General features: G+C 43.0%; 1 protein-coding gene across 1 annotated transcript; it reads right to left on the bottom strand.

Annotated features, from left to right (window-relative positions):
• Positions 1–4,038: 4,038 nt before the first annotated feature.
• AMER2 (APC membrane recruitment protein 2) lies at positions 4,039–10,230 on the bottom strand. Its single transcript, XM_077298320.1, has 2 exons — positions 9,281–10,230; positions 4,039–9,109 (listed from the first exon to the last, which is right to left on the bottom strand). Exons 1-2 carry the CDS (start codon positions 10,116–10,118, stop codon positions 8,250–8,252), a joined length of 1,698 nt encoding a protein of 565 aa, XP_077154435.1. The 5' UTR covers positions 10,119–10,230; the 3' UTR covers positions 4,039–8,249.
• Positions 10,231–11,074: the final 844 nt, after the last annotated feature.

Raw genomic sequence — 11,074 nt, 5'->3', positions numbered from 1 at the left:
TTGCAAGATGTAGCAGAGCTGAGATTGCAAGATGTAGCAGAGCTGAGATTGCAAGATGTAGCAGAGCTGAGATTGCAAGATGTAGCAGAGCTGAGTTTGCATGATGTAGCAGAGCTGAGATTGCAAGATGTAGCACAGCTGAGATTGCAAGATGTAGCAGAGCTGAGATTGCAAGATGTAGCAGGGCTGAGTTTGCAAGATGTAGCAGTGCTGATATTGCAAGATGTAGCAGAGCTGAGATTGCAATATGTAGCAGAGCTGAGATTGCAAGATGTAGCAGAGCTGAGATTGCAATATGTAGCAGAGCTGAGATTGCAATATGTAGCAGAGCTGAGATTGCAAGATGTAGCAGAGCTGAGATTGCAAGATGTAGCAGAGCTGAGATTGCAAGATGTAGCAGTGCTGAGATTGCAAGATGTAGCAGAGCTGAGATTGCAATATGTAGCAGAGCTGAGATTGCAAGATGTAGCAGAGCTGAGATTGCAAGATGTAGCAGAGCTGAGATTGCAAGATGTAGCAGAGCTGAGATTGCAAGATGTAGCAGAGCTGAGTTTGCATGATGTAGCAGAGCTGAGATTGCAAGATGTAGCACAGCTGAGATTGCAAGATGTAGCAGAGCTGAGATTGCAAGATGTAGCAGTGCTGATATTGCAAGATGTAGCAGAGCTGAGATTGCAATATGTAGCAGAGCTGAGATTGCAAGATGTAGCAGAGCTGAGATTGCAAGATGTAGCAGAGCTGAGATTGCAATATGTAGCAGAGCTGAGATTGCAAGATGTAGCAGAGCTGAGATTGCAAGATGTAGCAGAGCTGAGATTGCAAGATGTAGCAGAGCTGAGATTGCAAGATGTAGCAGAGCTGAGATTGCAATATGTAGCAGAGCTGAGATTGCAAGATGTAGCAGAGCTGAGATTGCAAGATGTAGCAGAGCTGAGATTGCAAGATGTAGCAGAGCTGAGATTGCAAGATGTAGCAGAGCTGAGTTTGCATGATGTAGCAGAGCTGAGATTGCAAGATGTAGCACAGCTGAGATTGCAAGATGTAGCAGAGCTGAGATTGCAAGATGTAGCAGGGCTGAGTTTGCAAGATGTAGCAGTGCTGATATTGCAAGATGTAGCAGAGCTGAGATTGCAATATGTAGCAGAGCTGAGATTGCAAGATGTAGCAGAGCTGAGATTGCAATATGTAGCAGAGCTGAGATTGCAATATGTAGCAGAGCTGAGATTGCAAGATGTAGCAGAGCTGAGATTGCAAGATGTAGCAGAGCTGAGATTGCAAGATGTAGCAGAGCTGAGATTGCAATATGTAGCAGAGCTGAGATTGCAAGATGTAGCAGAGCTGAGATTGCAAGATGTAGCAGAGCTGAGATTGCAAGATGTAGCAGAGCTGAGATTGCAAGATGTAGCAGAGCTGAGTTTGCATGATGTAGCAGAGCTGAGATTGCAAGATGTAGCACAGCTGAGATTGCAAGATGTAGCAGAGCTGAGATTGCAAGATGTAGCAGTGCTGATATTGCAAGATGTAGCAGAGCTGAGATTGCAATATGTAGCAGAGCTGAGATTGCAAGATGTAGCAGAGCTGAGATTGCAAGATGTAGCAGAGCTGAGATTGCAATATGTAGCAGAGCTGAGATTGCAATATGTAGCAGAGCTGAGATTGCAAGATGTAGCAGAGCTGAGATTGCAAGATGTAGCAGAGCTGAGATTGCAAGATGTAGCAGAGCTGAGATTGCAAGATGTAGCAGAGCTGAGATTGCAAGATGTAGCAGAGCTGAGATTGCAAGATGTAGCAGAGCTGAGATTGCAAGATGTAGCAGAGCTGAGTTTGCATGATGTAGCAGAGCTGAGATTGCAAGATGTAGCACAGCTGAGATTGCAAGATGTAGCAGAGCTGAGATTGCAAGATGTAGCAGGGCTGAGTTTGCAAGATGTAGCAGTGCTGATATTGCAAGATGTAGCAGAGCTGAGATTGCAATATGTAGCAGAGCTGAGATTGCAAGATGTAGCAGAGCTGAGATTGCAATATGTAGCAGAGCTGAGATTGCAATATGTAGCAGAGCTGAGATTGCAAGATGTAGCAGAGCTGAGATTGCAAGATGTAGCAGTGCTGAGATTGCAAGATGTAGCAGAGCTGAGATTGCAATATGTAGCAGAGCTGAGATTGCAAGATGTAGCAGAGCTGAGATTGCAAGATGTAGCAGAGCTGAGATTGCAAGATGTAGCAGAGCTGAGATTGCAAGATGTAGCAGAGCTGAGTTTGCATGATGTAGCAGAGCTGAGATTGCAAGATGTAGCACAGCTGAGATTGCAAGATGTAGCAGAGCTGAGATTGCAAGATGTAGCAGTGCTGAGATTGCAAGATGTAGCAGTGCTGAGATTGCAAGATGTAGCAGAGCTGAGATTGCAATATGTAGCAGAGCTGAGATTGCAAGATGTAGCAGAGCTGAGCTTGCAAGATGTAGCAGAGCTGAGATTGCAAGATGTAGCAGAGCTGAGATTGCAAGATGTAGCAAAGCTGAGTTTGCAAGATGTAGCAGTGCTGAGTTTCCAAGATGTAGCAGAGCTGAGTTTCTGAGATGTAGCAGGGCTGAGTTTGCGAGACATAGCAAAGCTGAGATTGCAAGATGTAGTAGAGCTGAGATTGCAAGATGTAGCAGAGCTGAGTTTCCAAGATGTAGCAGAGCTGAGATTGTGAGATGTAGCAGTGCTGAATTTACGAGATGTAGCAGAGCTGAGATTGCGAGATGTTTGATAGGTGTATCAGAGCCTGCAATTTTATTATGTACTGTCTGTGATCTTCCAATGAGCTGCATAGATATTTCCTCAACTATCTTAACTAGGTCTGAACACAAAGAAAAGGCAAATAGCATACTGACCTCTACTTCATTTATTATATATCAATGTGTAGGCAACAAATATAGATTTTTTTTTACCAAATTCATTAAAATGGGTGATGAATTGACGCAAAATCAAAGATGGTTATTTTTTGTGTCTCTTTTGATCTCACAAATTCAACTGTGCAAAAATGAAAGAAAATAGATCTTGTATTTCATTACGGTATTCCAGTAAGCCCTCATCCATACGTCCTGTTCTCGTGTACCAGTGCTATCCATAGTTTTCATGGATATTACTCGTACCTATGATATTCTTTGGGGTTGTGCACATTTCCGATTTTCTTTGCTCGGACTGGAAAATATCGACATGTCCAATTTTGTTCCGTGGGTCCAATCAAAATTGCCATTGCAAGTCAATGGGTTCATAAAAAAAGAACGCACTTTGATGACATCTGAGCGCAGTCGGATTTTCACAGACTGTCAGAATGGAGAAGTTGGAGACATGTTTTATCTTAATTTCTCCACGTATGAGAAAATCAGATAACAGTCATACCGCACTCTGATCAAACTTTAGTCAGAGTCTGAATAATCTATCCATCTATCGCACGTGTGAATGAGTCCTAAGACTGTGCCAACACATTGGGTTAATCAAAACCTAATTAAAATGACTGTAATGCTGATGGAAAAAATAAAAACAAGAAACCGAGTAAAGTTAAATAAGAGCGCAAATGAAATAAGGGATAAGATGCAAATAAAAAAAACCTCCTTATTAGGACCTTTTTTACTACATAAGACAGACAGAAACGCATTTAATGGGCTTGGATTACAGTGACAAAAAAAACAACATTCCCAATGTGTCCGGTTCTGCAAACAACAAAGAATTGTCCCATTCTAAAATCTAGTAAAATCTATGGTGTTATAGGATGTGATAAAAATAGTAGAGTTCAAATGTCTGTAAAAATACAGAAGTGCCTATGATGGATGGATTGTGCGCTCATTATCACCGGTAATTCCATTTATAGCCTCTAGGGGGCGATAAGTGAGATTTACAAATCCAGCTTCTTTTGTTAGGCAGGGGGCTGACATGGTGCAATGCATTCTGGGCAGGACTCTCTCCAGTGAATTAACCCCCCTGTGTCCTTATGGTTTGCTTTTTGTTAATGCAGTCAGAGAACCAGTTTAATCAGTGATTACAGAGATCATGCTGTTTTTAACAAAAAGTAATCTTTAATGAAACACCTGTCTACTATATGCGGTGCCTGTACAGGAGAGTCCATTCTATGTTACAACAGCCTCAGTCCATGACAGCCATCAGTTATTGATATGCAATGACATTAGTCCACTACTTGGCAATTAGACACGAATATAAAATATAAAAATAGTAACATATATTAAATTGTGTGTATATTTCCGGACCCTTTTTTTTTTTTTTGGAAGTATGATTTGCGATGCCTCCAAGGAAAGTCACCTTTGTGCATATGTACACAGTAACGTGCTCACACCCGTAGATATACACCTATATACAGCATACACAGGAAAAGAAGGAATTTGGTCCATACAAGTGCTGTACAGGTAGAAAGGATTTGCTGCTCTATATTTCACACAGTGCATAAAAAACAATAATCTGTTTTATATTTTGTACAGTGCTGGCCTGCGTCTCCCCCACACAAGGAATGAGCATCCAATATAACTCTTTATACTCAGTGCTGCCTATCTACAGTGAATGGCTATGCTTGTCTATGGACATCGGACCTGGCGTAGACTAACATGAAGGGCGGTCTAGAATTCACAATACATTACAAAACACCACACCTATCCTCAGGCTGGGTTTGGTACTAAAACTCAGCCACATTCACTTAATTGGAGTTAAGATGTAATACCAGAAACGACCTATGGATAGGAGTGGCGCTATTTCTGGAAGAAAGCAGGAAATATTTTCATATCCTGAACAATACTATTAAAGAGGTTGTCCATTACTTTTATATTGATGGTCTATCCTTAGGATAGGACATCAATAGTGATGAGCGAGTATACTCGTTGCTCGGGTTTTCCTGAGCATGCTCGGGTGGTCTCCGAGTATTTGTTAGTGTTCGGAGATTTCGTTTTCATCGCCGCAGCTGAATGATTTACAGCTACTAGCCAGCCTGAGTACATGTGGGGGTTGCCTGGTTGCTAGGAAATTCCCACATGTATTCAAGTTGGCTAGTAGCTGTAAATCATTCAGCTGAGGCGATGGAAACGAAATCTCCGAACACTAACAAATACTCGGAGATCACCAGAGCGTGCTCAGGAAAACCCAAGCAACGAGTACACTCGCGCATCACTAGTCATCAATGTCTGATTGGCGGGGCGGTCTGACACCCGGCACCCCCGACAATTAGCTGTTATGGGTGTCGGCAGCGGTGGCCACCAGGCTTAAGTACTTACTTGCCGAGCTGCCCTGTCTACTTGTAGTGGCCGGAGCTTGGTACTGCAAATCAAATCAATAGGTGGTGGATGTGTTGTACTCTACGGTGGCCACTACAAATAGACGGAGCAGCTCGGCAAGTAAGTACTTCCGGCCACCGGCCACAGACACCGATAACAGCTGATCGGCAGGGGTGCCAGGTGTCGGACCCAGGCCAATTAGACATTGATGGCTATCCTAAGAATAGGCCATCAATGTAAAAGAGGACAACTTCTTTCAGCATTTACATCAGAGGTATACCTGACCCTTGTTTAATTGTCTGTATCCCGATATAACAACCAAGACGCCTCCGGATTCCACTGAACTAAACTTGCAGTACCAGACATCCCAACGGTGCTGCAACTTTGGTTCAATAGATCAAGCCAGGTGCTCTATCCGGAATACAGGCAGTTAAATGAGACCTTAAGGTGCACTAACACCTTTAATAGCCATCAGCTAAATGTTTTGGCCGACAGATATTCCTTCTGAACCCACTACCCCCATACACAATCATTTCAGTTGAGTATGCATGTGTTTTCAATGGGGAGTAAGCCTCTGCCAGAGAAATCTGGGGTGGATTTAAAGAGGACCTTTCACTGGATTTTTTTTAGTAACTCATCCAATTCCAATGGCACTCCACTGATTCTGGAACAGCTTTCCTTTTTCTTCTGTACCCCTCTGTTTCAAAGTTATGCTCCTCGGAAATCAAAATGTAAATTTTCTCTTCAACCAAGTGGGCGTATATCACGGAAACATTATATAGGCATTTTCTTTTGCCTCCTCTCACAGTAGCCAATCAAAACTCGGCTGCACCTAGAGAGAAGATACTTGGTATACGCCCAGATGGTTTAAGGGGAAATTTGCATCTTTACTTCTGGTGGGAATAACTTTGGAAGGGAGGAGCACAGCAGAAAAATAAAAACTTTTCCAAAATCATTGGAGTAGCAGCAATTGAACGAGGTACTCCACCAAAAATCAAGTAAAAGGTCCTCTTTAACTCCCAGGGTAACAAAAGTATCAGGCATTGAAATTCAACATGCCCAATCCTTCTTTCCCCAATATAATCTGTCGGGAAGAGTCAGTAAGCCTCAATATTAGTGATAAGCAAAAAGGTTGAACTACCCTTTTCCGTTCCAGTTTGGTTCACTGTGGCAGCCGAACTAGAGCAGTGTTCACTCCTCCACTGGCCTCCTGGATGCTTCTACATCTTACTAGGCCCCAAGAACCTCCTGATTTTGAGGCATGGCCTATTGACTAAGCTTTACCTGATATCATTACTTCAAGGAAGCCTAGGAAAGGGAAAAGGTGCCCAATAGAGGGCTGCCAATGCAAAAGTGAACACTGTTCCGGGTGCCACAGAGAGCTGAACTGGAACGTGGACCAGGGTAATTTGAATCTTTTCACTCATCTGTACTCCATACACATAAGACAGTCATCTGGTCCCAATAAAATCAGCGTGTTTGACTGACTTTGCTTATATGTGTATGGTCACCTTCAGTCTTGAACTGCCTGAGCTGATCACTGAAAAGTTTATCTATGAAGCTCCTTAATATATGGGGCCCTCAAGAAACATTGTTTATCACTGGTTGAAGAAAACATGACGGAAGTGTTCTGTTCTAATCTCCTCCTCATCGGGAAGCTGCTACCTATGGAGAGCTTGTAGACACAGGCTAGACTTCCCCTTTATAAAGCAATGTTGGCATCATTCCCAAGAATCTCTTTGGAGAAGCTTCATGAGAAACACATAAAGGGGTTGTCTACGCTGGGCCCACGGTACTCATCACCCCCGCATACTAGAACAGAAATTAAGAGAGCCAAAAATGAATGGGTCACTAAGATTAAACAAGTAATGCACCCCTGCTACCAGGCCCCTTCAGTGAACTCAGGGTAAAAGATTCCTGAAAAAGCTATCCCTTCCGAAATCGAAATCACCTGGTGTGAACTCAAACACAATCGTTCAATACAATACAATGGGTGGTGAAGTCTTAACAAAGAACTGTCTGTCTTAAATGTCCAAAATACACATTAGACTAATGTTGATCAAACCCTTGTTTGGGTCGGCTGACAATTCAATAAGTATGGGAGCCCTGGACAATTTATGTCAAGGAAAATATCGATCAGGCAAGTCTGATTTCGGACTGCTGATTGTATTGTCTCCTGGATATAAACCGTCTGCAGATATTTCTGTTGGGGGCTCCCTCATAGAGAACTCAGTAGATATCGGCTGAGTGCTCCTGTCTATAGGAGATCTTGCCAAGGTGGCTACCTGATGAACGATTGGCCGAAGCATCGCACGCCCGAAAGTCATCTAATGTGTTTAGTGGGCTATAAGGTGGAAATTCAATCTAGATATTAGATATCATTGGTTTGTTATTCTATAGATCCAAGTCTACCTAGATTTCAGTTTTCATAAAGTTTTTTTTAAGCAATTTACCACCCAAGGGGACAATAATGGTTACCACTTACCGTACCTATGACAGTGGCATCATCCTGCCACCAGGCCTTAAAGGCCTTATTGTACACATTCTTACAAAAACACCATCATCATTTATGATCATTATTTTTGGCAAAATGATTCAGCTCTTGCCATGAAGCTGAACTTTGCATCCCTGACTGTTAAAAAGAAACCAGCTATGAAATGAAATCCACGAGGGTTAAGCCGAATGAATAAAGACATGCTATAAGTGCTTCATCATCTTCCAAAGTCTATTACTTTTCGAAATGCCTCTGATGAACATCCTTAGCCTCACAGACTCTTCAGAGTTAATATATCCGAAATGAATGCCATGTAGCTTCCCACAAAAGTACAAACGTAAAAAGAAAAGAAAAGTGAGAAAATGTTATTTCTTGTATAGTGATTAAAACTTGACCTGGATTGTACGTAAGTTTTTTAGATGGTCTTTCAGTTGCCTGCTTGTCCATAAGATGGTAGCAGCTCACACCAAATTGGGTTATCCGCAATAGGTCCGATTATTTCCTGACAGGTTCATGCGATGCTGTTTTACATGAAGGTCCTGTGATGACCTTATTACTGACCCGTCTTACAAGTACTTTTGAGACTGGAATTTTTGTTCTGGGAAGTTCACTTTTTACTGGATGATGTTGTGCAGCTGATGGTGTTGTGCTACTACCAGTATCCATTGGCTGGCTTGGGGAATGAACTGGCAGGTGTTTAATGCTGATAGGTATTTTTGAGTCCTTTGTGTAATTTGCCTTGACAGGGCATGTGATGGTTACTGGCGAGAGCGGCTTGGTGTGTGCCTGGCAGGGTCTTTTCTCTTCCGCATGCGTTCTGGCTGTGTTTTCCTCCGAATCTGTATATAGGTCATAGAGTGCATCTCCACTGCAGCTGTCTCTGGATAGGGCTTTCTTTCCCGCACTCTTAGTAGACTCTTCTTCTGGCCCTGGTGTGGGGGAATCCCAGTAACCTTCATCACTATTCCGAACAGAGTCTCTCTGCCCCTTCCCTTGGCTTTTCACATCCCCTTTCTCATTACAATTAGTAGCAAGTTGCTTCAGCTTCGATGGTTTTGCCACGGTTATATCACTCGGGCTCTCAGTATGTTTTTCCTCCCTTGATGATTGTCTGCTAGTACTCACTTTTCCCACCTCTTTGCTCACCTCCTCTTGTGGTGGTACCATCCCCAAAAATTCCTTAATGTCATTGTCATCTACTTGATCAGGACTTGCCATCTCCTCTCCACCTCCCTGATACGCAATAATATTTGGGGTCTTTTTGGCAATGGCTTTCTTGCCATTCCCATGGATAAGCCTTGCGCCGATACCGCTGCCTCCATCATCGTCCTGGTCGGCAATAATATCACCACATCCTGTAAGAGAGTCAAAGCTTTTCAGTGATGTAACATCAGCCAACATCAAACATATACGATCAAAAGATTGTTCAGAGGGTGGATCAACAGTAGAAGGGTCGGGGACTGCAATTTCTTGCCCACTATCACACTCAGGTTCAATAAAGCAAATACTGGTTATTGGAAGTTCACCTGTTATGTTTTCATCCTTCTTTTCCTGTAGGGTCTCCACAGCCGGTTCCGGTAGCAGGTCATGGTGCTCCATTTGCGGGCTACCCTCAGCCTCCCCATCTTGGGGTTGGATTGGTTGTTGTGATGTGCAGGGAGATTCTTCGGTTGCTTTCAATTGATTGTCCTCATGTACGGTGGTGACTTCACTCTGTTCCTCACCTGGTAAATCAACCGTGAGAGTCTCTGCAGGTACTTCTGGTTGACACAAAGGTTTTTGTATTTCCTCTTTGATGCATTCTAAGCTTGCCGTCAGAGAACCGGATAAAATAAGGCCAGGTTGATTTTCTATGGCCCCTTCTTTATCGTCCTTGTTATTTTTGTCCTTTCTATTCCACCGTATGCTGTTAAACAAGCCCTTGAGTCCTTTCTTTTGTCTGCTGCCAGCTCTCTGTTCGGCATTCTCGCCTTTCCCGTTCTCTAATTTCCCATTCTTTTTCAGCAAAGAAAAGAAACTGTGTGATTTTGATACGGGGCTGCTGGGCGAAACATCTGTCTTTATTGTGACTGCCTGGCTGTTGGCGTCAGCGCTCGTCGTATCAGCAGCAGCAGCTTCTGATGGACACTGCTCGTCTTTCTTGCTGTTCTCCAGCACAGCATCAGCTAATCCATCCAGGGTCTTGCTCCGTACCATGCCCATTTTGCTGGTGGTCTTCCCATCTCCCTTGTTTTTGACACCAAATATCGTTGGCATACCACCGCCCGATTTCCTCTTCCCGAATAATTTGAAAGCGGTCTTATTAATCTTTCCTGATGGCTGCTCAGCTGCTGGGGACTCGGCACAATCACAATGCAAGTCCATGTTTGCCGTCTCCCTGATCCTGCCTCCTTCCTCCTGCAGACCCCCACAGATGCCTGATGCTGATTTTCTCACTGGCAGCTTCTCCGCTGCTCCTGTTCATCTCTATAGCAACCAAGGGGGGGGATAAGCAGCTTTCGTCAGTAATGGGCTGGTGCCAGTTCGCTGTCATCCATTCTAAATCAATCTGCAAACTGCAACCAAATACAAGGCTCCCCCCTTTATAAAAAAAAAAGGTTTATGTAACACGTCCACGGTGTAAGTTCATGCCAGGTATACGCTGGCGAGGTGATGCCTGAGACTGCTTAGCCTACAGCCGCCATTTTATAAAAAAAACCCATTAAAATGTAAATACATGAGGAGAGATGATGTTGTTCTGCGGGTCCAGCCTTAACCCTTTCTGAGCCGCAACATGAAAACCGCAATACACTGTGCGTGTTTTCTGCAATGCAAATTTCATTACCAAAAAAGGATATTTTGCATTGAATTGCATAGCAACATTAAAATAAAAACATCTAAAATGTTGAAAAATAAGATAAAGAAAACAAAAATGATAATAAAAAATATAACTAAAAAATGAAATATTATTATTATTAAAAAATAAATACCCCAGAAAATTGTTCCTTTTTAGATGTGCATTTGTTATGGTTTGCAGTGTATCAGCAATGTGCTGCTCTGGATGTTGTGACAGGGATCTAATAAAGACATGCGCAGTGAGGCTGTAAACACAGCACTTACATCCATCAGAAGACAATGCTTCGGGGCACTTTACACAATTGTATTGGATTTCAAAGGAATAAATCTTTACTTTTGCAGCAGGGAATAACAGAGGGGGAATATAATTTTGTAATAAAATTTAATTTGGTGACAAAGCTGCATTGATAATAAATCCACCCCACTCATAAGCGGGGATACAGGGGTCTGGGCTGCCACCCATCCATCAAGATTTGATAGCCTAC

Source organism: Ranitomeya variabilis, chromosome 3 (genome assembly GCF_051348905.1).
Source record: "Ranitomeya variabilis isolate aRanVar5 chromosome 3, aRanVar5.hap1, whole genome shotgun sequence".
In the NCBI taxonomy this organism is placed as follows: domain Eukaryota; kingdom Metazoa; phylum Chordata; class Amphibia; order Anura; family Dendrobatidae; genus Ranitomeya; species Ranitomeya variabilis.
Note: the sequence above shows the minus strand (reverse complement) of the source record. Positions and strands in the feature narration are given on the sequence as shown.